At 39.3% G+C, this 26,823-nt stretch overlaps 1 protein-coding gene across 3 annotated transcripts in view; it reads left to right on the top strand.

Annotated features, from left to right (window-relative positions):
- tube1 (tubulin, epsilon 1) overlaps positions 1 to 26,823 on the top strand; it is a 37,650-nt gene continuing 10,827 nt past the window's right edge. The window contains exons 1-11 of one of the 3 annotated variants that reach the window (XM_062034056.1): positions 57 to 111; positions 3,154 to 3,212; positions 3,334 to 3,485; positions 5,759 to 5,832; positions 6,236 to 6,288; positions 6,379 to 6,430; positions 9,062 to 9,177; positions 12,650 to 12,771; positions 17,366 to 17,553; positions 17,626 to 17,795; positions 22,428 to 22,562. In XM_062034056.1, the coding sequence (XP_061890040.1) occupies positions 3,425 to 3,485; positions 5,759 to 5,832; positions 6,236 to 6,288; positions 6,379 to 6,430; positions 9,062 to 9,177; positions 12,650 to 12,771; positions 17,366 to 17,553; positions 17,626 to 17,795; positions 22,428 to 22,562 (971 nt within the window). In that variant the 5' untranslated portion in view covers positions 57 to 111; positions 3,154 to 3,212; positions 3,334 to 3,424. Of the gene's footprint in view, positions 112 to 3,153; positions 3,213 to 3,333; positions 3,486 to 5,758; positions 5,833 to 6,235; positions 6,289 to 6,378; positions 6,431 to 9,061; positions 9,178 to 12,649; positions 12,772 to 17,365; positions 17,554 to 17,625; positions 17,796 to 22,427; positions 22,563 to 26,823 lie in introns of all 3 variants that reach the window. The other 2 variants (XM_062034054.1, XM_062034055.1) reach the window with 2 other exon arrangements.

Raw genomic sequence — 26,823 nt, 5'->3', positions numbered from 1 at the left:
TTACGTGGGTTTGGTCTGCGTCCTCTTGGACGTGATGACGTCATCATGCGTGATGACCTCACAGCGCGAAGGCGTCCCCAGTTCCACGTGCTTCTGTTATGACCGTTGGAGGTAAGTTGCAGTTTTCGCTCCTGTAAGTTGATTTAAATCATGTAAAGTTACTATTAAAGCTGAGAGACTTTAGGTTGCTGGAACTAAAGGTTCCCGTAGAGAATAGTTCATACAAATCAAGCTACGGTATATTTCTACGTTGTGAAACAGACATATTTATGATACTAAGGTGGAAGTAAATAACAGACAAATCAGTATAGATACTAAACGATGTTATTTCAAAAAAGTGTACCGAATTTGACATGAAAAGTCCGACTTTAGTCCACAGTGTAACATAAAGAGTACATGTCACTACACAAACACATTAGATTTAGCGTTAGTCTGTTAGCATTAGCTTGGGTTCACTGCGGTTGAGGCTAATAACTACACACATTGTGACACACGTTGTGACACACATTGTTACACACGTTGTTACACACATTGTCACACACGTTACACATATTGTTACATACATTGTGACACACATTGTTACACACGTTGTTACACACATTGTGACACACTGTGACACACATTGTGACACACATTGTTACACACGTTGTTACACACGTTGTTACACACATTGTTACACACGTTGTGACACACATTGTTACACACGTTGTTACACACGTTGTTACACACATTGTTACACACGTTACACATATTGTTACATACATTGTGACACACATTGTTACACACGTTACACACATTGTGACACACTGTGACACGCATTGTGACACACATTGTTACACACGTTGTTACACACATTGTTACACACTTTGTTACACACATTGTTACACACGTTGTGACACACATTGTGACACACATTGTTACACACGTTGTTACACACATTGTTACACACATTGTTACACGTATTGTGACACACTGTTACACACATTGTGACACACACTGTGACACACATTGTTACACACATTGTTACACACACTGTGACACACATTGTTACAAACATTGTGACACACATTGTTACACACGTTGTGACACACATTGTTACACACGTTACACACATTGTTACACACTGTGACACACATTGTGACACACATTGTTACACACATTGTTAGACACACTGTGACACACATTGTGACACACATTGTTACACGCATTGTGTGTAATATGTGTCCCTGTAATGTTACTTATTAATATTGTAGAATTTGGCACAATCTGTTATTGTTGTAGTTGTCCTGGCTTCACATGGACCAAATCTTTATGAGTTTTTTTATTTTATTTTTTTAATTTTTTAATTTTATTTTATAAACCTTTATTTATAAACTTCAACATTTACAAACAATTGAGAAATAATAATAAGTAAGATAAGTACAAAAACAGTAAAAATCTGCGGCAGGGAGTCCAAGTCTATGAGTTTTTTGTTGTTTTTTTTATTTGAAATGAACTTTATATAAAAGGCAATGATTGCTTTTGCATAATAAGATGATAATAATTAGAATCATTAATGATTGTAAAGTAATTAAATTGTGTAACAGTGATTATGCTATTATTATTATTTTTATTTTTTTAAATTTTATAAACCTTTATTTATAATTTTCAACATTTACAAACAGTTGAGAAGTAATAATCAAAGTAAGTACAAAACTGCGCCAGGGGGTTGTAAATTCAAAGTAACTAAAATACAATGCAAAATATTCAAGATTCAAGAAGTCCTTCATTCCACACTCCATCCAGCTGTATAATCACTCGCCATACAGCAATAGATGATATCTGCCTATTACCTGACACCTGACATGTTAGCTACTTCTCTTTGTTTTTAAAGTCTATTTTCTATTTTCTGCTGGATCTACTCTCTATTTTATGCTGCTGCTGTGACATATACTGTAATATTGTACATGGTAATTGTTATATATTGTATATATGTTATAGACATAATTAGGGATGTCCGATAATGGCTTTTTGCCGATATCCTATATGCCGATATTGTCCAACTCTTTAATTACCAATACCGATATCAACCGATACCGATATCAACCGCTATATACAGTCGTGGAATTAACACATTATTATGCCTAATTTGGACAACCAGGTATGGTGAAGATAAGGTACTTTTTAAAAAAATGAATCAAATAAAATAAGATAAATAAATTAAAAACATTTTCTTGAATAAAAAAGAAAGTAAAACAATATAAAAACAGTTACATAGAAACTAGTAATTAATGAAAATTTGTAAAATGAACTGTTAAAGGTTAGTACTATTAGTGGACCAGCAGCACGCACAATTATGTGTGCTTACGGACTGTATCCTTTGCAGACTGTATTGATATATATTGATATATAATGTAGGAAGCAGAATATTAATAACAGAAAGAAACAACCCTTTTGTGTGAATGAGTGTAAATGGGGGAGGGAGGTTTTTTGGCTTGGTGCACTAATTGTAAGTGTATCTTGTGTTTTTTATGTGGATTTAATTAAAAAAACAAAACAAAAAAAAACACGATACTGATAATTAAAAAAACGATACCGATAATTTCCGATATTACATTTTAACGCATTTATCGGCAGACCGATATTATCGGACATCTCTAGACATAATATAATATATCTGTATATATAATATACTGTACACATATGTATACATTCGTATATATGTTATATCGTTATATTTAGTCTATTTATACCTGCATTGTCCTTTCCATCCTTACACTTTCCATCATTGTAACTGAGCTACTGTGTTGAACAATTTCCCTTGTGGATCATTAAAGTTTGTCTAAGTCTAAGTCTATATATAAACAAAGTGCAAAGCCATAGGCTCACTCAATTTCAGTAAATAATTTTAAATTTGGAACACAGCATCATCGTTTTCACAGCTTTTTGCTTGTTAGAGGTAGAGAGTGTTTTAATGTAGAGTACTAATTATTTTTTAAAGGCACAGAAAACAGGTCGGGTATTGAGAAACTGACATTTGTGAATATAAAACTTAGCCAATAGTATAATGAGGTTGCAAAGGTCAAATTCCTTTTCACATTTTTTTTCATAGAGTGTAAATCCAAATAGCACATCTTTAAAACAAAGCACAAATGTGTCATGAATATTGTCCAGGATGAAGCCACAGATGCCTGCCATAGTGATGGAGTGCTTTCACAAGTCCAAAACAGCTGGTAAAAGTCTTTATGAGTTGTCTTTTATTTTGTAGTGGAGATGACGTCATCCTCAGTATTTGTCCAGTTCCTTGATGTCTTTGATAAGTTCATCTTCTCTCTGCCTGTGTCTGCCACACAGATGATGCGTCCAGGCATATCAGTGACCAAAGTCGGACTCCTTGCTTCTGAAGAAACCCAGAACACGTCGCAGAAATAAAAATGGATTCCACATGACTTTCAACATCCAAGTAACATTGGGAATTGCCATGACGCAGTCGGTTGTTGTCCAAGGTGAGTTTTCAATGGACCATTGTAATAAAATAACAACCTTTTTGCCAATATTGAATTAGATTTTGGATTTTTTTTTTTTATACAAAGTCCAATTTATATCTGTTCTAATAAGACCAAACTTTATAAAAAAAATTAAGAAGAATATTGCTAAGAGTAGTGAAGTGAATTATTACATAGCTAAAGTAAGATAAGAGTAAGATTCAGTGCACTACTAATGATTCGGGGCGGTATAGCTCGGTTGGTAGAGCGGCCGTGCCAGCAACTTGAGGGTTGCAGGTTCGATCCCCGCTTCCGCCATCCTAGTCACTGCCGTTGTGTCCTTGGGCAAGACACTTTACCCACCTGCTCCCAGTGCCACCCACACTGGTTTAAATGTAACTTAGATATTGGGTTTCACAATGTAAAGCGCTTTGAGTCATTTGAGAAAAAGCGCTATATAAATGTAATTCACTTCACTTCACTTCACTTCACATTCATCAAATTAAAGGGAAACTTGTTTGGAATTATCTCTTGTCATTTGTATTCATTGCTTTCTTTAAAAAGTAGGGAAAACATTTTTTGGACCAAAATAGAATTTTTTGGTCAAAAAATCTTGACAGTCCTAGTTTAACGTTTATTTTTCTCTTTTATTTCAATTGACATTTGTAATAATATTGTTACAGCTATAATCATAATACCATAGCATTATATCATGAAACCGGGATTTGTTTGCCTTAAGTTATACAAAGCCCAAAAGTAGTGAAGTTGTCAGGTTGTGTAAAAGGTAAATAAAAAGAGAATACAACAAATCCTTTTCAACTTATATTCAATTGAATAGACTGCAAAGACAAGATATTTCATGTTCACACTGAGAAACTTTGGTCTTTTTTGCAAATATTAGCTCATTTAAAATTTGATGGCTGCAACATGTTTCAAAAAAGCTGGCACAAGTGGCAAAAAAGAGTGAGACAGTTGAGGAATGCTCATCAATACACTTATTTGGAACATCCCACAGGTGAACAGGCTAATTGGGAACAGGTGGGTGCCATGATTGGGTATAAAAGCAGCTTCCATGAAATGCTCAGTCATTCACAAACAAGGATGGGGCGAGGGTCACCACTTTGTCAACAAATGCCTGAGCAAATTGTTGAAGAACAACATTTCTCAACAAGGAATTTAGGGATTTCACCATCTACGCTCCGTAATATCATCAAAAGGTTCAGAGAATGTGGAGAAATCACTGCAGGTAAGCCATGATATTACCCACCTTGGATCCCTCAGGCGCTACTGCATCAAAAAGCCACATCAGTGTGTAAAGGATATCACCACATGGGCCCAGGAACACTTCAGAAACCCACTGTCAGTAACTACAGTTGGTCGCTACATCTGTAAGTGCAAGTTAAAACTCTACTATGCAAAGCCAAAGCCATTTATCAACAACACCCAGAAACGCTTCGCTGGGCCCGAGCTCATCTAAGATGGACTGATGCAAAGTGGAAAAGTCTTCTGTGGTCTGACGAGTCCACATTTCAAATTGTTTTTGGAAACTGTGGACGTCGTGTCCTCCGGACCAAAGAGGAAAAGAACCACCCGGACTGTTCTAGGGTGAAAGGGTAAAAGGCAGCATGTGTGATGGTATGGGGGTGTATTAGTGGTCAAGACATGTTCTAGGGTGAAAGTGTAAAAGGCAGCATGTGTGATGGTATGGGGGTGTATTAGTGGTCAAGACATGTTCTAGGGTGAAAGTGTAAAAGGCAGCATGTGTGATGGTATGGGGGTGTATTAGTGGTCAAGACATGGGTAACTTACACATCTGTGAAGGCACCATTAATGCTGAAAGGTACATACAGCTTTTGGAGCAACATATGTTGCCATCCAAGCAACGTTGTCATGGACGCCCCTGCTTATTTCAGCAAGACAATGCCAAGCCAGGTGTTACAACAGTGTGGCTTCATACTAAAAGAGTGCAGGTACTAGACTGGCCTGCCTGTAGTCCAGACATTGAAAATGTGTGGCAGCTAAAATATGAGAAGGGAGACTGTTGAACAACTTGAGCTGTACATCAAGCAAGAATGGGAAATAATTCCACTTCAAAAATGTGTCTCCTCACTTCCCAAACCTTTACTGAGTGTTGTTAAAAGGAAAGGCCATGTAACACACTGGTAAAAATGCCCTGTGACCACTTTTTTTGCACTAAAGGGGGACCTATGATGATTTGAATCTACATTAGTGGTGGAGATATGATGTATTTGATGTGAGTGACAAGGTGAGTGACATTTTTCTCTGCTTCATAGTTGGACAGTGTGGAAACCAGATTGGTTGTCGGTTTTGGGATCTTGCTTTGCGAGAGTATGCCCAGTTCAACAAGGTAAGTGAATTTGTACATATTAAAATGGACTTTTCAGGTTGTTGAGTAAACTCATTAAGTCACCAGCTTCACTGTTTAGTGATGAAATATTAATGGGGGGACTTTATTCAAATACTTACTTAATTGCTGTATCTGATACCACACATGAACTATATTTCCACTTCAAAAAATATTGTGGTTGATGACTGAATCATTAAATAGACTTAGAGTGGCTTTAAAAAGTATTCATTATCCGTGAACTTTTTTCACGTTTCGACCACAAACATCAATGTATTTAAGTTCAAGTTCAAGTAGCAATGATTGTCACACACACACTGGGTGTGGCCAAATTATTCTCTGCATTTGACCCATCACCCTTGATCTATACAAAAATGATGTGATATATATTTACTCTCTTATTCAGAGTGCCTTATATGACGACGCCGTTGGTACATTTTTCCGTAATGTGGACTCAAGGTAGTAATGTTTGCTTTAATTCAGCTAGTGTTACTGTATTCATGTGCTGGCCATATGTCAACTAATGCACTTGTTCCCCCCAATTAACAGTGATGGAACACATCTGGCTGCTGGTGGAAGAATACAACTGCTGAAAGCTAGGGTAGGTTCCCAAAACTTCAAAAGATACTGTACTTTTTTTCTTTGGGGCTGTTTTCAGAGTGGCAGCAAAGGCCACTGACTTATACTACAGTACTGTACATTGCAAGTACAGTGTAGCCATTTGAGTGCCCATTTAAGTTCCATGTTTAAATGTCATAGAGCAGGGATGTCAAAGTGGTGTTCACTGAGGGCCACATGGCAGTTGTGGCTGCCATCAGAGGGCCACTTGTAACAGTGAATAAAGTAGGAATTTGACTCTGGATTTCATCATTAATTATATCAATTGTTCTAAGCAGATTGTCCACTTTACAGTAAAAACTTTACATTGACAACATTTTACAGTAAATATTGCGTATTTTGATTTTTTTTACAACATTTTACCGTAACTGGAAAAACAGTACCACTGTTTTTGGGGAGGTTGCCTAGTTGCCACAATTGTACTATTAAATTGACATAGGTTTTTCCAACATGATATTGTTCAACAGTACAAGTTCTTTTTTTGTTCTGGCAACTTAGCTGCCAGTTTTTCTACCGTTAAAAACAAATGTACAGTTTTTCCATTTACAGTAATACACCGTTAAAAACAGCAACCACAGATTTTACAGTCAAAAACTGGCAGCTCAGTCAACAGAATTTCAACGCAGAAAACAGTAGTAGTTTTTGTTCAATTTACAGTAATATGCTTTAAAGAACAACGTAAAATGTATTGTCATTTGTATTAATTTGATGGGTAGTTTGCTGTAAAGTTAAGTGTTTTTATTTAGACAAAAACATGTTTGGAAAGTATGATAATATACTGTAATATTTGTTGCAATATTGGATACTATTAAAGTTAGAAAGTGTTGTAAGGGCATAGGAAATGTTTATAAGTGTGCTTATAAAGATTTTAAATGCGTATAATATTCATATAAATCAAAAAATAGTGTCTCTACTTCAGGCAAATCCAACTGTGATACACATACCACTACAAAGAGAGTAAACAGAGTTGGTCCCCAACATGGCGCCCTGTAAACATGTGGGGGGCTATTGAACAATCATTTAGGAGATTGTCTGGCCATACTCTTCTCTGATTAGTCACTTGACTACAGTGCGCCATGTTGAACCAACTCTGAAAAGCAGGTGGCCATACTCTGGCTCTGCGACTGCTGGTACGTGGTCTCCATCTAGTGGTACGCCAGAGAAGTGTGAATATGTACCGTGTAATGGAGTATCATTGTTGATGATGTTTGTGTAATGTCACGGTGGCCAAAAATATTAAATATACTTGTTAAATAAAACCTCTGCTTTGTTTGTAATTCATACTTAGACCTCCTACACTATGTGCTTAGGCCTCCTTCACTACTGTAGTTTAGATTTGGTCATTATGGCGGTGCTTGGAGAGCCAGGTGTTTTCCGAGGTGACACTTATTGAAAACAGTTTGAGAAGCAGTGCACATATTTGTTAAGTTAGCTATTGACCTGTGCACCAGGAGTGTGAGACCCCTGTTAAGTTAGCTATTGACCTGTGCACCAGGAGTGTGAGACCCCTGTTAAGTTAGCTATTGTCCTGTGCACCAGGAGTGTGAGACCCCTGTTAAGTTAGCTATTGTCCTGTGCACCAGGAGTGTGAGACCCCTTTTAAGTTGGCTATTGTCCTGTGCACCAGGAGTGTGAGACCCCTGCGTCGTCACAAATGTTGTATGGTTACTCTTTTGCATTTTCTCCGCTGTTTTGAGACATTTTTGTTAATGGTATTTGTAGTGCAGATATTAATAACATTACATTTATTTCGCGTAGTGCCCTTTAAATAATTTTGATCACATCTAGGAATTGATATTGTGAAGATCTTGAGATTGTTTGCTTGGTGCTGCGATACATTGAACGCGTCATAATTTGCCGCCTCAGTAGTATGCATGTCCACCTCTGGCACAGTCACTAGAGAAAAACATGATGTGGGTTATGTATTATTCTAGGAAAAATGCTATGTGTGCTGGAATTTTCCAGCCTGGCGCTGGTTAGTTTTAGCTTAACTGACTCCTCACCCGGACTAACAGACTATGTAATTGCCTGTGACCGGGCTTGCTCTAGTGTAGTTAGTCAAGTGTGACTCAAACAATAATCTATGTTCCTAGGCAGGATGATGGCGTCTTCCTGGTTAGGGTGAAGGCCGTCCCTCCTCAGCAAGCCCGGTTTGCCCCAGAAAGAAGGCCAATTATCAATAAACGTTAGTCCCTGTTGTCTACAGAAACTAGTCAGCCACTTGTTAAGCGAGACTAATCTGCTATATTTCTCATCATTGCCTCTCGCAGGCAGGGGGCCAGAGGATGGCATCACTAGTTCTTGTTGAGAATCGATTTCTGGGGTTTGGATTCCTGGTAATCATTTGCCAGTTTTGTTAAAGATTCCCTTATTGATTCCTGTGGGCATAAACACTGGAGTACATGAAAAGTGGACATTCCATCAAGGGAGCAGCTCTGTGTAGAACAGGCAAGTGTTGACTAGATTGAGCACCTAGCTGCAGGTTTGTGGATGGTTCCAACATGAAAACTGAAGTGTAGTCCTCACCCATTATTTAAGAATTACTGTGTTAGCCACGTCATAAACGATGCATAAAGACAAATGCCCAATATTGTGTATTATATGATACTTGCAGGCAGTGCTGGTGGACATGGAGGAAGGTGTGGTCAGTGAGATCCTTCAGGGCCCTTTGAGAGATGTGTTCCACAGCACTCAGCTTCTCACAGATGTGTCAGGTGCAGGCAACAACTGGTGAGACACCCAATTTTATTCTGTAAACAAGCAACAACCAAATGGAGTTTGCATATTTCTACATATTTCTTCGGCTATTCCAGATTCCTCACACATTACAAAACATCCATGTTAGGCTAATAGGAGACTGCAGCTGGGATAGGCTCTACAGTAGCGAGGCCTGGGCCCATAGTCAATAAACCAATTCATCAAACAGTAAATGAAAATGAACTCAATAAATTTGTCGACGTCCATCATTTTTTACATTTTTTTTAAATGTTGTCCTGTCCAGCTACTCGGACAAATCATATAGTAGATGTAGATGATATATATTGGCTGTTCACATTTACTTCACACAAGAGAAGTGTGGGATACTTCTCTTATATTTGTATTTGACTTTATTAAATGTATTTATATTATCATTTGGTGCAGGAGGGGATAGAAAGAGGAAAAAAAGGAAGACCGAGGGGGTGTGGGGGGGGGGGGGGGGAATTGCGAGGGACAAGAGGGGGATAAGACAAAGAGACAACAACAGAACAACATCAGCAAATAGGGTATGTACAAACATGATGGTAAAAGTGATAGCAAAGAAGCAGTTAGTAAATATTACTAACACAGAAATGACAATGAACATTATTACACTACAAATGGAGCAATACAAATACCAATAGAAATAGCACTATTGATCATGAATAATAACAATAATTTACCTCTATTATCAACAATACAATTGTTCCAAATGCAACAATACAACAGTGGTGGTCAAAAGTGTACACTAGCGTTCAAAAGTTTGGGGTCACATGTAAATGTCCTTATTTTTGAAGGAAAAGCACTGTACTTTTCAATGAAGATAACGTTAAACTAGTCTTAACTTGAAAGAAATACACTCTATACATTGCTAATGTGGTAAATGACTATTCTAGCTGCAAATGTCTGCTTTTTGGTGCAATATCTACATAAGTGTATAGAGGCCCATTTCCAGCAACTATCACTCCAGTGTTCTAATGGTACAATGTGTTTGCTCATTGGCTCAGAAGGCTAATTGATGATTAGAAAACCCTTGTGCAATCATGTTCACACATCTGAAAACACTTTAGCTCGTTACAGAAGCTACAAAACTGACCTTCCTTTGAGCAGATTGACTTTCTGGAGCATCACATTTGTGGGCTCAATTAAACGCTCAAAATGGCCAGAAAAAGAGAACTTTCATCTGAAACTCGACAGTCTATTCTTGTTCTTAGAAATGAAGGCTATTCCACTAAATTGTTTGGGTGACCCCAAACTTTTGAACGGTAGTGTACATACACGTGTAAAGAACATCATGTCATGGCTGTCTTGACTTTCCAATCATTTCTACAACTCTTATTTTTTTGTGATGTAGTGATTGGAGCACATACTTGTTGCTCACAAAAAACATTCATGAAGTTTGCTTCTTTTATGAATTTATTATGGATCTACTGAAAATGTGAGGGTCAAAAGTATACATACAGCAATGTTAATATTTGCTTGGCAAGTTTACCTGCAATAAGGCACTTTGTATTGTCTATCAATAGTCTAAACTGAATGCAACTCTCACAAGCCCACACTTTCAATGACGCTTCGGTGGTGTATGTGTTGTTGAATCTCCTGGCAAAATATGAAGCGGTTACGTGCAGCGAGGCTTTGATACACGCTCCGTGGAAACACTCCCTGCACTACTCCACATACGCCTCAAAGCCTCCGCACATCTGCTCACGTCACTAACATTGGCACTTTAACTAACATTCAGCCATCCTTGGTGTTAATGACAACAGTGGCACTACAGGACTGGTTTCAAGGATGTTCTGGTAAACCAAGGTAGGGTTGTACGGTATACCAATACTACTATAGTACCGCCATACTAATGAATCATATTCGCTACTATATTGCCTTCAAAAAGTAGCGGTTACCCACACCCCTTTTTTTTAACGGGCATGATGGCGCGTTGTCACGTCGTGACATTGCTGGTTTTAGGAGCAGAGGAGCATGTTGGGCAGCGCACACACACAGAGTACTTACAAGCAGACACAGTGTGTAGACAGAAAAGCAGAGGAGCATGTTGGGCAGCGCACACACACAGAGTACTTACAAGCAGACACAGTGTGTAGACAGAAAAGCAGAGGAGCATGTTGGGCAGCGCACACACACAGAGTACTTACAAGCAGACACAGTGTGTAGACAGAAAAGCAGAGGAGCATGTTGGGCAGCGCACACACACAGAGTACTTACAAGCAGACACAGTGTGTAGACAGAAAAGGGAGAATTTTGGTGTAAAAAGTCAAGATAAAGGTGAAGTTATAACGCTGAAACACCCTCAGGAAGAGATGCTTTAACACATGGCTAACATCCATCCACAGTGTTTTAGCTACTTCTAAATCACTAATCCTGGTCTCCATGGCGACAAATAAAGTAAGTTTCTTACAAGTATTATTATCACTGGAGGAAGAGGAATAGCTAAACATGCTTCACTACACAGCGTAGGAGGATACAATAGCTCACCACCGTCACAATGTAAACAAATGCCATGGGTGGATCTACACCTGACATCCACTGTAATGATACCAAGTACAGGGGCGTATCTAGTCGATACTACTTTTTTTTTGTTAAAGTCATCGATATTTTTTAGCATCACAAAACCTTTTATCGTTTAAAAAAAAATCATATTATGTTTATAAACTCTGGACACATGAGGACTTTGAATATGTCAAGTATCAAAGAAGAGAAGAATAAGTGATTATTACATTTGAACAGAAGTGTAGATAGAACATGTTAAAAGAGAAAATAAGCAGATATTAACAGTAAATGAACAAGTAGATTAATAATGCATTTTTACAGTTTGTCCCTCATAATGTAGGAAAAATAATAGGTGTATAAATGACACAATATGTTACCGCATAGACTAATTAGGAGTCTTTGTTTGTTTACTTACTACTAAAAGACAAGTTGTCTAGTATGTTCAACATTTTATTGAAGGACTAAATGACAATAATAAACATTTGTTTCATGTACACTAACATTTTTTGTTACAATAGAGACAATAATGACATTTTTTGTGGTGCCCTTTATTTAGAAAAGTATCAAAGTATCAAAATACATTTTGGTACCAGTACCAAAGTATTGGTATCGGGACATCACTAGGCAGAGGTTGACTGAAACAATTGATAGCTTGACAAAAACAAAAAATAATCATGACTTCACTCACCGGAACAGCAACATTGCAACAATATCATTCATTTTTTAAATAATTCCGTTCATGAAAATGTCCAAAGCAGCTTTGATTGACAGCGATGAACACCAATCATTGCTTGCGCCTTCAATCGGGGGCTCCTAATTGGGTGGGGGCCTTTGGGCTTCAGCCCGGATAAGCCTGTGCATTAATGCGGCCCTGGGCATCATTTCTCTTTAATGCACGTTTCCAAAATGCAGAAACAATGTATTACTATCGACAACGTATCTACTCTTTTGTTCCTATCAGGGCCGTTGGACACATGACGTATGGGTCAACCTACAGAGACAAGATAGTGGACAAGCTGAGAAAAGCAGCAGAACAATGTGACTGTCTGCAGTCCTTTTTTCTTCTCAACTCTATGGGAGGAGGTAAGACCCTGAAACTCCCTGCTTGCCAACCACCACGTCCTGTCATGTGACTTAGAGGCCTACTGAAATGACATGTTCTAATTTAAACGGGGATAGCAGATCCATTCTATGTGTCATACTTGATCATTTCGCAATATTGCCATATTTTTGCTGAAAGGATTTAGTAGAGAACATCGACGATAAAGTTGGCAACTTTTGGTCGCTGATAAAAAAGCCTTGCCTGTAGCGGAAGTAGCGTGACGTCACAGGTTGTGGAGCTCCTCACATCTGCACATTGTTTACAATCATGGCCACCAGCAGCGAGAGCGATTCGGACCGAGAAAGCGACGATTACCCCATTAATTTGAGCGAGGATGAAACATTCGTGGATGAGGAAAGTGAGAGTGAAGGAATAGAGGGCAGTGGAAGCGATTCAGATAGGGAAGATGCTGTGAGAGGCGGGGGTGACCTGATATTCAGCTGGGAATGACTACAACAGTAAATAAACACAAGACATATATATACTCTATTAGCCACAACACAACCAGGCTTATATTTAATATGCCACATAACAAACACCTCCCCCCTCCCGTCCATATAACCCACCAATACAACTCAAACACCCGCACAACACACTCAATCCCACAGCCCAAAGTACTGTTCACCTCCGTAAAGTTCATACAGCACATATATTTCCCCAAAGTTACGTACATGACATGCACATAGCGGCACGCACGGACGGGCAAGCCATCAAATGTTTGGAAGCCGCAGCTGCGTACTCACGGTAGCGCGTATCCAACTCAAAGTCCTCCTGGTTGTGTTGCTGCAGCCAGCCGCTAATACACCGATCCCACCTACAGCTTTCTTCTTTGCGGTCTTCATTGTTCATTAAACAAATTGCAACAGATTCACCAACATAGATGTCCAGAATACTGTGGAATTTTGCCATGAAAACAGACGACTTAATAGCTGGCCACAATGCTGTCCCAATACTTCCGCACAATCCGTGACGTCACGCGCAAACGTCATCATACCGAGATGTTTTCAGCAGAATATTTCCCGGGAAATCTAAAATTGCACTTTACTAATCTAACAAGATCCCGGGTACAAGCGGCCCAAATGAGTTTCCTCCGCCGGGTGGCGGGTCTCTCCCTTAGAGATAGGGTGAGAAGCTCTGTCATCCGGGGGGAGCTCAAAGTAAAGCCGCTGCTCCTCCACATGGAGAGGAGCCAGATGAGGTGGTTCGGGCATCTGGTCAGGATGCCACCCGAACGCCTCCCTAGGGAGGTGTTTAGGGCACTTCCGACCGGTAGGAGGCCACGGGGAAGACCCAGGACACGTTGGGAAGACTATGTCTCCCAGCTGGCCTGGGAACGCCTCGGGATCCCCCGGGAGAAGCTGGACCAAGTGGCTGGGGAGAGGGAAGTCTGGGCTTCCCTGCTTAAGCTGCTGCCCCCGCGACCCGACCTCAGATAAGCGGAAGAAGATGGATGGATAGATGGATGGATGGATGGACTAATCTAACCTGGCCGTATTGGCATGTGTTGCAATGTTAAGATTTCATCATTGATGTATAAACTATCAGACTGCGTGGTCGCTAGTAGTGGCTTTCAGTAGGCCTTTAAGTAAAATATGTTGTGTACCATAAATGACTTCATATTCTTTACTGCTCACTAGTGTTACATATCTGAGTTATATGTGTAGAAATATGGGGAGATAAGTACAAAAGTACACTTCTTCACTTGGCATGTTAAAAGAAGAGTAACACATCATGAGTGGTACATACAGACATTACAAATACACCACACTTGACATACTTCACACAAAAGTCAAAATTTCTCTGTAGTTGTTGGTCCAAACCTAATACAGTTTCTGGCAAAATGAGGGTAATAAGTTGGTTTATTAGTTGTTTTGTTTATTTGTTTATTGGCCTGTCGGGTGCGTGTTAGAGTGTCTGCTAACTCTCTGCATGAATTCACACAGTGGATTGCATCAAATACAGCCGCAATATTATGTTTTGATGGAATAAAAGCATGTTATATTGTAAGTTTATAAGCTGGAGTATGTTTACAAATTATATTCAGACCTAGTATTATGGTTTATTTGGTCAGAACGACCGCAGTGGATGCTTCCAGGCACAGCCGCACGCATCCTTGGTAGCAAGGATGCGTGCGGCTGTTGTTTAGTTGGCTTAACGTTGCTCAAACGTTAATGTCACACAACACAACACACAAAATAAACATGTAAAGCTCACTTTATGAAGTTATTCCTCATCCACGAATCCCTCCAATTCTTCTTCTTCAGTGTCCGAATTAAACAGTTGGGCGGATACGGCATCCATGCCCGCTGCTGCTCTATTCCCGTGTTCTACTGCGTGACTGATCGTCTTAAGTTTAAACTCTGCGTCGTAAGCGTGTCTCTTAATTGGAGCCATTTTGGGGTCTTTACATAAACAAACAAATGGAAATGAAACGGCACGCCTCGCGCAGTCATATATCCCAGCATGCACCGCGCGCTTCTTCTACGGGGGAAACTTAAGACCATCAATCAATCAATCAATGTTTATTTATATAGCCCTAAATCACAAGTGTCGGGGGGAAAATGAAGTCGGCGGCTGCTTACCGTAGTTGCGATTGATTGAAACTTTTACCTGTTGGAGGCTCAATATTGGTCCATATATAAGGCGCACTGTCAGCTTTTGACAAAATTGGAGGTGTTTAGGTGTGCTTTATAGTGCGGAAAATACGGTAATTGAGAAGCACTGCTGTAATGTAACTAGATCAGACCTGGGCATTGTACGGCCCGCGGGCCGCATCCGGCCCTTTGCGCATCCCTGTCCGGCCCGCGTGAGGCCAATCATAAATTACAAAATAAATTTTAAAAAGTATCTATGTCGAGTGTGCAATACAACGGTGCTGCTTTTGTTTTGAAAAGCGTTATTTGTATTACTTCCGTGTGGACGTATGCGCGTGTGCGATTGTGAGTGAATTGAACGGCGCAATTACTAATTACAAAATAAAGTTTAAAAAACATCTATGTCGTGCGCGCAATACAACTGTGCTGCTTTTATTTTGAAATGTGTTATTTATGCCGTATGTCCGGAGGGAACCTGTGAGTGAAGGTGCATAGAGACAAGTGATGAGACGCTAAAAAATGAAAAGTTGATGAGGAATGGCGTGTTTCCAACAAGAGATGGACTGCCAAGTATTTCTTGACATAAATTAATGGTAAAGCCGTGTGCTTAATGTGTGGTACACAGCTTGCTGTGTTTAAATATCATTTTAATCGCCACTACACGAAGAAACACGAGGGAAAATACCGGAATGTGTCTGATGAAGCGCGCGCAAGGGAGGCTGATGCGTTGATGGTAAAACTGCAAACCCAACAAGGACTTTGTGCCATATTTCACAGCCCCAGAGATGCAGCCGTCAGGACAAGTTTCGTCATTTCTCACAAAAGCGCCAGAAAAAGTAAGGCGTTTTCTGACGGAGAGTTTATTAAGGAGTGCTTATTGGACTTTGTTGCGCTGATAATGCCCGGAGACTTGGACTGTTTTTCGCTAACTTTGGATGAGAGCTCTGATGCAGTCAATTAAAGAGACAAGCACAGGTAATGACTTGCTCACAGAGGTAAATGCGTGTTGGGACAAGCTGGCAGGTGTGACAATCCAATCCACTTTATTTATATAGCACATTTAAACAACAAAATGTTTCCAAAGTGCTGCACAACAATATTACAAACAATATTCAAATATTATCCTTAGCTCCACCAATGACTGAATAAAAAGAAAAAACAATTACATATAAAACCAATATAAAAAACAATATAAAATAAATATGATTAAAAACTATTTTTAACAACAGATGGTTGTCCAAATCTGATGGGGAAAAATGTTGGATAATGCAGGATAAAGTGACCATCAAAAGCAATCTGCTTTTGTATAAAGTTAAGTTAGGTTAAATTAAATTATTATTATTATTATTAATTATTATTATTATTATCATCATTATTATTTATCTTACGGTATATCAAAAATAATATTGAGCAAAATTTAGTTGAAATATTGTCGTGTGGCCCTCCAGCAGTGCTCGGGTTGCTTATGCGGCCCCCGGTGAAAATTAATTGCCCACCCCTGAACTAGATGGATCATCTAAGTCATTCAGTAGGTGATTCACTACACTAACTTCACAACTGTTTCAAAAAGCTACAGTAACTTGTAGTTACAACCTCTGTTTCTTTCTTATTTATTCCAACTTCTGCTCGTGTGTGTGTGTGTGTGTGTGTGTGTGTGTGTGTGTGTGTGTGTGTATGTGTGTGTGTGTGTGTGTGTGTGTGTTCGTGCGTGCGTGTGTGTGTGTGTGTGTGTGTGTGCTGATAAGTTTACACGACTGTTTTCACACGTGATCACAATGATTTCAGCTAGCATATTCATTTAATACCAAATTGAAGAGGGATGGGTCCCATATACAGTAATGCTAGCACAGGCCTGTATCAGATCAGCATACAGTGCAAAATGATCAGGAGAGATCCACGTAGGAATGTGGCCATATGAATCCCCTCCCAACTGTATGATTCATTAAAACATCAAGAAACCACATATTCTTTGTGACTCCAGGTACAGGTTCCGGGCTAGGGACCAAAGTGCTCTCCCTTCTCAAGGATGAATTCCCTGGAGTGTGTCGTATTGTCACCCCCGTCTACCCGTCCTTAGAGGACGATGTCATCATATCCCCCTACAACAGCATCCTGGCTATGAGAGAGCTCACAGAGAATGCAGACTGTGTCCTGCCTGTTGAAAATCAGGTTTGTTTTTAGACAAACATCACTTTATCTTGTCTGGTTTTTTAACCTGCTTCTCCTTCCTTCCTTCCTCAGGCACTGATTGAGATTTTGAACAAGATCACACATACGTGCCATGGCCAACAGTCCAGGTCCATCCCAAAAGGCGACGTCCTAGTGCCAAGAAAGGATGGGCTGACAGGGTCCGAGAGGCCTTTTGATGCCATGAATAACATTGTGGCTAGAATGTTGCTGGACATTACCAGGTACGTTTCCCCCAACACACTGTGCTGAAAGATAACCCTCTACACCAGAGCTGGGTGAATATTGGGACTTGGGGGCCACCCTGAGAGAAAAAATGTGTCTGTGGGGCCAATGTGTATGTGTGTATAAATGATATGTACACATTTAGCTGTAAAAACCTGCTGTACAGTATGTGTGTTTGGCTACCTTTTTTCCAGGAACACTAATACCAAAAGTCACAATGTCCCATAGAGTTCTAAAAACATTATGACAGACCACCTCAAAAAACCAGAATGGAATTTTACAGTTTTTTACTGAAATGTACATGAAAATAAAGAAAGTGGGATTTACAATATTAACTATGAACAATAAAAGAGTGAATATTAACAACATATTTGACTTCTCAGAGCAGCTCCTCCATAGTTGTGTATCTTTTACAATCAAGCAACAATGTAAGAACCAGCAAAATATGAATGCAAAGTGTAATAAACATCTACAATATGATATATTATGAAGTAAAAATGTGTTCCTGACACATGTGTTTGGGGCTGGCTGCTCTGCTTAGTTCCTGTGATGTACATTACAGTAATAACTCCTACAACACTCAAAAGTGCAGATTTCAACCATTGAAATACTTTCTAGAGTTCAAGACTTAATCATTTAAAAACATCATAATGGCAAATACACTTTTCATGTTAAAGCTGTAAAATATTGATGTAGAACATCCTGCGGGCCGGGTTGAAAATCTTAATGCGGGCCATATTTTGCCCAGGTGTGGTGTACAATTAATCATTCCTATCTTTGCACTTCTTGGCATGCACACATTTGTTGGTAATACCCAGCAGAAGTGGACAATAATGAGGTCAAGACGAAGAACTCAATCAAGCTCTTCTTTGATTCAAAAAAAAGTTTTGGGTGCAAAATTAAAATTACTGACTTTTGCTAGCATTTTTTTACTGATTAGAATGCATACAAAAACATTTGTTCTTGTCTTACATAGAGATGGTGATTAATAGGCAATGGAGATGTCTGATAATGTCTTTTTTGCCGATATTCCGATATTGTCCAACTCTTAATCACTGATACCGATATCAAGCGATAGCGATATATACAGTGGTGGAATGAACACATTATTATGCTTAAATTTGTTGTGATGCCCCGCTGGATGCATAAAACAATGTAACAAGGTTTTACAGAATAAATCAACTCAAGTTATGCCAACATGGCACTGCCATATTTATTATTGAAGTCACAAAGTGCATTATTTTGTTTAACATGCCTCAAAACAGCAGCTTGGAATTTGGGACATGCTCTCCCTGAGAGAGCATGAGGAGGTTGAGGTGGGATGGGGTAGCGGGGAGTTTATATTGTAGCGTCCCGGAAGAGTTCGTGCTGCAACGGATTCTGGGTATTTGTTGTGTTGTGTTTATGTTGTGTTACGGTGCGGATGTTCTCCCGAAATGTGTTTGTCATTCTTGTTTGGTGTGGGTTCACAGTGTGGCGCATGTTTGTAACAGTGTTAAACTTGTTTATACGCCCACCCTCAGTGTGACCTGTATGGCTGTTGACCAAGTATGCCTTGCATTCAATTGTGTGTGTGAAAAGGTGTAGATATTATGTGACTGGGCCGGCACGCAAAGGCAGTGCCTTTAAGGTTTATTGGCGCTCTGTACTTCTCCCTACGGCCGTGTACACAGCGGCCTTTTGAAAAGTCATACATTTTACTTTTTGAAACCGATACTGATAATTTCCGATATTACATTTTAAAGCATTTATTGTCCGATAATATCGGCAGTCCGATATTATCGGACATCTCTAATAGGCAATATTCCAAAAGAAGAGTGCATTTTCCCTTAAAGACTTGATCAGGTGGTTATTGATTGTGGCCATTCCTTATCAATGGCTGTGTGAAGTCCATAATGGTGTAAATGCCTCCACTTGACTTCCATATGATTTAGGGCTATATAAATAAACATTGATTGATTGATTGATTGATATGTATTTCATCTGAACATGACGAGTGTACTGAAGAACATGACGCAACATACACAACCATTTGGAGTTGATAAATAAGGTGCATGATTTGAAAGCAAAGTGAGATCCTAGCAGCTGAAAGGCAGTGGAGTACATCCAGGAAGTGTTTACACACACACACACACCAGTGTTACAGGCATAGCCTAGGACAGCTATTTACTTTTGGGGGCCCATGTGAACTTTAACATGTGCCGAGGGGAGGGAATACATGTTGTATAGTTCCAGACTGCACACTTCTTTTCAACACAGATGTAAGATCTTCACACTGTACCATGGCCACAAATACACACAAGATGTATGGAAACAAACACAAATATGTCCAGGGTGACACCCAAAAGGTGAAATACTCAATGAATGCTCGTGTCTGAGGACAACATACAAAAGGACTTTGACCCAAAACTACTCTTAATCTCAGAAACACTTCTCTCTAGTTTATGTCAACGGCAGATACAATGGCCAGTCCAAATATAAAATAGATCTGACAAATGTAAAGATACGTTAGCAATGTAGTATTGTAGCTGTATGTCAGGGGTGTCCAAACTTTTTCACCTGTGGGCAGCATGCATTGTGCTGGAAATTATTGTCTCTTCTTGACTTTACAATCATTTCTACAACTCTTATTTGTTTGTGATGTAGTGATTGGAGCACATACTTGTTGTGATGTAGTGATTGGAGCACATACTTGTTGTGATGTAGTGATTGGAGCACATACTTGTTGTGATGTAGTGATTGGAGCACATACTTGTTGCTCACTAAAAACATTCATGAAGTTTGCTTCTATTATGAATTTATTATGAGTCTACTGAAAATGTTAAAACAGCAATGTTAATATTTGCTTACTTGGCAAGTTGACCTGCAATAAGGCGCTTTTGGTAGCCATCCACAAGCTTCTGCTTGACCACTTGACCACTTTTGGTAGCCATCCACAAGCTTCTGCTTGACCACTAAATTGCTGCAGTTCAGCTAAATGTGTTGACATGGACTTGTTTCTTCAGCATTGTCCACACCTTCAAGTCAGGCCATTCTAAAACCTTCATTCTAGCCTGATTTAGCCATTCCTTTACCACTTTTGAGGTGTGTTTGGGGTCATTGTCCTGTTGGAACACCCAACTGCGCCCAAACTCCGATTTTAGCTTGTCCTGAACAATTTGGAGCTAATCCTCCTTTTTCATTGTCCCATTTAAAGCAGCAGTTCCATTGGCAGCAAAACAGGCCCAAAGCAGAATACAACCACCACCATGCTTGACGGTAGGCATGGTGTTCCTGGGATTAAATGCCTCACCTTTTCTCCTCCAAACATATTGCTGGGTATTGTGGCCAAACAGCTCCATTGTAGTTTCATCTGACCACAGAACTTTCCTCCAGAAGGTCTTATCTTTGTCCATGTGATGTCACATGAAACTACAAGTGAGCTGTTTGGCCACAATACCCAGCAATATGCTTGGAGGAGAAAAGGTGAGGCCTTTAATGGATGGCTACCAAAAGTGCCTTATTGCAGGTCAACTTGCCAAGTAAGCAAATATTAACATTGCTGTTTGTATACTTTTGACCCTCACATTTTCAGTAGACACATAATAAATTCATAAAAGAAGCAAACTTCATGAATGTTTTTTGTGAGCAACAAGTATGTGCTCCAATCACTACATCACAACAACAACAAGTATGTGCTCCAATCACTACATCACAACAACAACAAGTATGTGCTCCAATCACTACATCACAACAACAACAAGTATGTGCTCCAATCACTACATCACAACAAGTATGTGCTCCAATCACTACATCACAACAACAACAAGTATGTGCTCCAATCACTACATCACAACAACAACAAGTATGTGCTCCAATCACTACATCACAACAACAACAAGTATGTGCTCCAATCACTACATCACAAAAAAATAAGATTGTAAAGTCAAGACAGCCATGACATGATGTTCTTTACAAGTGGATGTACACTTTTGACCACCACTGATATATATATATATATATATATATATATATATATATATATATATATATATATATATATATATATATATATATATATATATATATATATATATATATATATGTATATGTGTGTGTGTGTGTGTGTTGAAATGTACATTGTAGAGGCTCCTGCTGTTTCCAATGTCAGATTAAAGTAAGTGTTTTTCTTATGTGTTCAACTTCATGACTCCTTGTTATTGTCTTGTCAAGGATTACATTGCAGGCTAACTCTGTTGCATGCTAGCTGATTTCCTGAGACCTTTATTTTGTTAGTGCAGGCAGGATGTAGCAGCACTTGTAATTATTTCTTGCACTTTTGTAGGTGTTAGGACAGAGATTCTGTTAAATAAGAACAGTTTCCTAGTCCCTGCTGGTCATTTCACACTGAGCTCACAGCAGCCAGCGGTCATGTGACACAATCCTCACCTGGCCGTGTTTGTCACTAGTGAAGACTGATAGTATTTGTGTAGTGGAGCCACACCCCCTTTGTATGTAGCTCATGATGTGTACATACTTACATGGTGAAATGTGCTGTAGGTGACACTATGATGTTGTTTGTCTCGTGCCTTCCAGCTTCCATGAAGATATATAATGCTGTCTCCCACAACAATTGTTTCTCCTTTTTCCAGTTCGGCACGTTTTGGGGGTACTCTAAACATGGATCTGAATGAAATCCCAATGAACTTGGTTCCTTTCCCTGGATTACACTACCTGGTACCAAGCCTTAGTCCGCTCTACTCGGATGTCAGTGGCCCTGGCAGAAGGTTTGCTTTTCCCCTTACTATAGATCAGGCATGGGACTTTTATTTCTATAGTCGGAAATCCAGCTTTTTTATCTCTGTAAAAATATTTTTAAATATTTTCAGTAGGGGTATGGGGAAAAAAATCGATTCGAATTCGAATCGCGATTCTCACGTTGTGCAAATCAGAATCGATTCTCATTTTTAAAAAATCGATTTTTTTCATTTTTATTTATTTAAAAATGCATTTATTTTTTAATTTTTTTTTTAATGAATCAATCCAACAAAACAATACACAGCAATACCATAACAATGCAATCCAATTCCAAAAGCAAAGCCGAGCCAGCAACACTCAAAAGTGCAATAAACACAGCAATTGAGAGGAGACACAAACACCACACACAACAATTGAGAGGAGACACAAACACCACACACAACAATTAAGAGGAGACACAAACACCACACACAGCAATTGAGAGGAGACACAAACACCACACACAACAATTAAGAGGAGACACAAACACCACACACAACAATTAAGAGGAGACACAAACACCACACACAGCAATTGAGAGGAGACACAAACACCACACACAGCAATTGAGAGGAGACACAAACACCACACACAACAATTGAGAGGAGACACAAACACCACACACAACAATTAAGAGGAGACACAAACACCACACACAGCAATTGAGAGGAGACACAAACACCACACACAACAATTAAGAGGAGACACAAACACCACACACAACAATTGAGAGGAGACACAAACACCACACACAACAATTGAGAGGAGACACAAACACCACACACAACAATTAAGAGGAGACACAAACACCACACACAGCAATTGAGAGGAGACACAAACACCACACACAGCAATTGAGAGGAGACACAAACACCACACACAACAATTGAGAGGAGACACAAACACCACACACAACAATTAAGAGGAGACACAAACACCACACACAGCAATTGAGAGGAGACACAAACACCACACACAACAATTAAGAGGAGACACAAACACCACACACAACAATTGAGAGGAGACACAAACACCACACACAACAATTAAGAGGAGACACAAACACCACACACAACAATTGAGAGGAGACACAAACACCACACACAACAATTAAGAGGAGACACAAACACCACACACAGCAATTGAGAGGAGACACAAACACCACACACAACAATTAAGAGGAGACACAAACACCACACACAACAATTGAGAGGCGACACAAACACCACACACAACAATTGGGAGGAGACACAAACACCACACACACAACAATTAAGAGGAGACACAAACACCACACACAACAATTGAGAGGAGACACAAACACCACACACAACAATTGAGAGGAGACACAAACACCACACACAACAATTGAGAGGAGACACAAACACCACACACAACAATTGGGAGGAGACACAAACACCACACACACAACAATTAAGAGGAGACACAAACACCACACACAACAATTGAGAGGAGACACAAACACCACACACAACAATTGAGAGGAGACACAAACACCACACACAACAATTGAGAGGAGACACAAACACCACACACAACAATTGAGAGGAGACACAAACACCACACACACAACAATTAAGAGGAGACACAAACACCACACACAACAATTGAGAGGAGACACAAACACCACACACAACAATTGAGAGGAGACACAAACACCACACACAACAATTAAGAGGAGACACAAACACCACACACAACAATTGAGAGGAGACACAAACACCACACACAACAATTGGGAGGAGACACAAACACCACACACACAACAATTAAGAGGAGACACAAACACCACACACAACAATTGAGAGGAGACACAAACACCACACACAACAATTGGGAGGAGACACAAACACCACACACAACAATTGAGAGGAGACACAAACACCACACACAACAATTGAGAGGAGACACAAACACCACACACAACAAACCAAAAGTAGTGAAACAAAAATGAATATTATCAACAACAGTATCAATATTAGTTACAATTTCAACATAGCAGTGATTAAAAATCCCTCATTGACATTATCATTAGACATTTACTTTATGAGATGCGATGCAAGTGTAAGTCACTGTGACACTATGACACTATGACACTATGACACTATGACACTGTGACACTATGACACTATGACACTGTGACACTATGACACTATGACACTATGACACTGTGACACTATGACACTGTGACACTATGACACTGTGACACTATGACACTATGACACTATGACACTGTGACACTATGACACTGTGACACTGTGACACTGTGACACTATGACACTATGACACTGTGACACTATGACACTATGACACTGTGACACTGTGACACTATGACACTGTGACACTATGACACTGTGACACTATGACACTATGACACTATGACACTGTGACACTATGACACTGTGACACTATGACACTGTGACACTGTGACACTATGACACTATGACACTGTGACACTATGACACTGTGACACTATGACACTGTGACACTATGACACTGTGACACTATGACACTGTGACACTGTGACACTATGACACTGTGACACTGTGACACTATGACACTGTGACACTATGACACTATGACACTATGACACTGTGACACTATGACACTGTGACACTATGACACTATGACACTATGACACTGTGACACTATGACACTATGACACTATGACACTGTGACACTATGACACTGTGACACTATGACACTATGACACTATGACACTGTGACACTATGACACTGTGACACTATGACACTGTGACACTGTGACACTATGACACTGTTACACTGTGACACTATGACACTGTGACACTATGACACTATGACACTATGACACTATGACACTGTGACACTGTGACACTATGACACTATGACACTATGACACTGTGACACTATGACACTGTGACACTGTGACACTATGACACTATGACACTGTGACACTATGACACTATGACACTATGACACTGTGACACTATGACACTGTGACACTATGACACTGTGACACTATGACACTATGACACTGTGACACTGTGACACTATTTTAACATGTAAAGCGACTTTGGGTACTTAGAAAAGCGCTATATAAATCCCAGGTATTATTATTATTATTATTATTGTTCATTTTTTGTATTTTTTTTAAAATTAATGTTTGTAATGATAATATCAATGAGGGATTTTTAATCACTGCTATGTTGAAATTGTTACTAATATTGATACTGTTGTTGATAATATTCATTTTTGTCTCACTACTTTTGTGTGTTTGTGTCTCCTCTCAATTGTTGTGTGTGGTGTTTGTGTCTCCTCTCAATTGTTGTGTGTGGTGTTTGTGTCTCCTCTCAATTGTTGTGTGTGGTGTTTGTGTCTCCTCTCAATTGTTGTGTGTGGTGTTTGTGTCTCCTCTCAATTGTTGTGTGTGGTGTTTGTGTCTCCTCTCAATTGTTGTGTGTGGTGTTTGTGTCTCCTCAATTGCTCTGTTTATTGCTATTCTGAATGTTGCTGGCTCGGCTTTTGTTTTGAAATTGTATTGCATTATTATGGTATTGTTGTGTATTGTTTTCATAAAAAATAATTAAATAAAGAAAAATAAAAAATAAAAAAATCGTTTTTGAATCGAGAATCGTGTTGAATTGAAAAAAAAAATTGATTCTGAATGGAATCGTGACCCCAAGAATCAGAATCGTGGAACACCCAAAGATTCCCAGCCCTAGTTTTTATATTGTTTTACTTTCTTTTTTATTTAAGAAAATGTTTTTAATTAATTTATCTTGTTTTATTTTATTAATATTTTAAAAAAGGACCTAATCTTCACCATGCCTGGTTGTCCAAATCAGGCATGTAGCGGCGACTCTTGCATTCAAAAAGTTTGAAAAAATAAATAAAGTAATGCAGAGTAGTCCTGAGGAGGAGGTCTTTCACTCACTAAATTCCTTACTCGCAGAGATATGTCCACATTCCAAATGATCACCATTTATTTTCACAAACAAAACATATTCTCCGTGGTTGACTTCAACATTATCAAAGTAACTTGTTTAGCGTGGCTTCAAAGTAACTTGTTTAGCGTGGCTTCAAAGTAACTTGTTTAGCGTGGCTTCAAAGTAACTTGTTTAGCGTGGCTTCAAAGTAACTTGTTTAGCGTGGCTTCAAAGTAACTTGTTTAGCGTGGCTTCAAAGTAACTTGTTTAGCAGTAAACAAAGTGTTTCCCTCCTTCAACATGATAGACAGACTAAGCTGTC

This window comes from Entelurus aequoreus, linkage group LG23, assembly GCF_033978785.1.
Source record: "Entelurus aequoreus isolate RoL-2023_Sb linkage group LG23, RoL_Eaeq_v1.1, whole genome shotgun sequence".
In the NCBI taxonomy this organism is placed as follows: Eukaryota; Metazoa; Chordata; class Actinopteri; order Syngnathiformes; family Syngnathidae; genus Entelurus; species Entelurus aequoreus.
The sequence above is the reverse complement of the archived record's forward strand: the minus strand, read 5'-3'. Positions and strand labels throughout refer to the sequence as shown.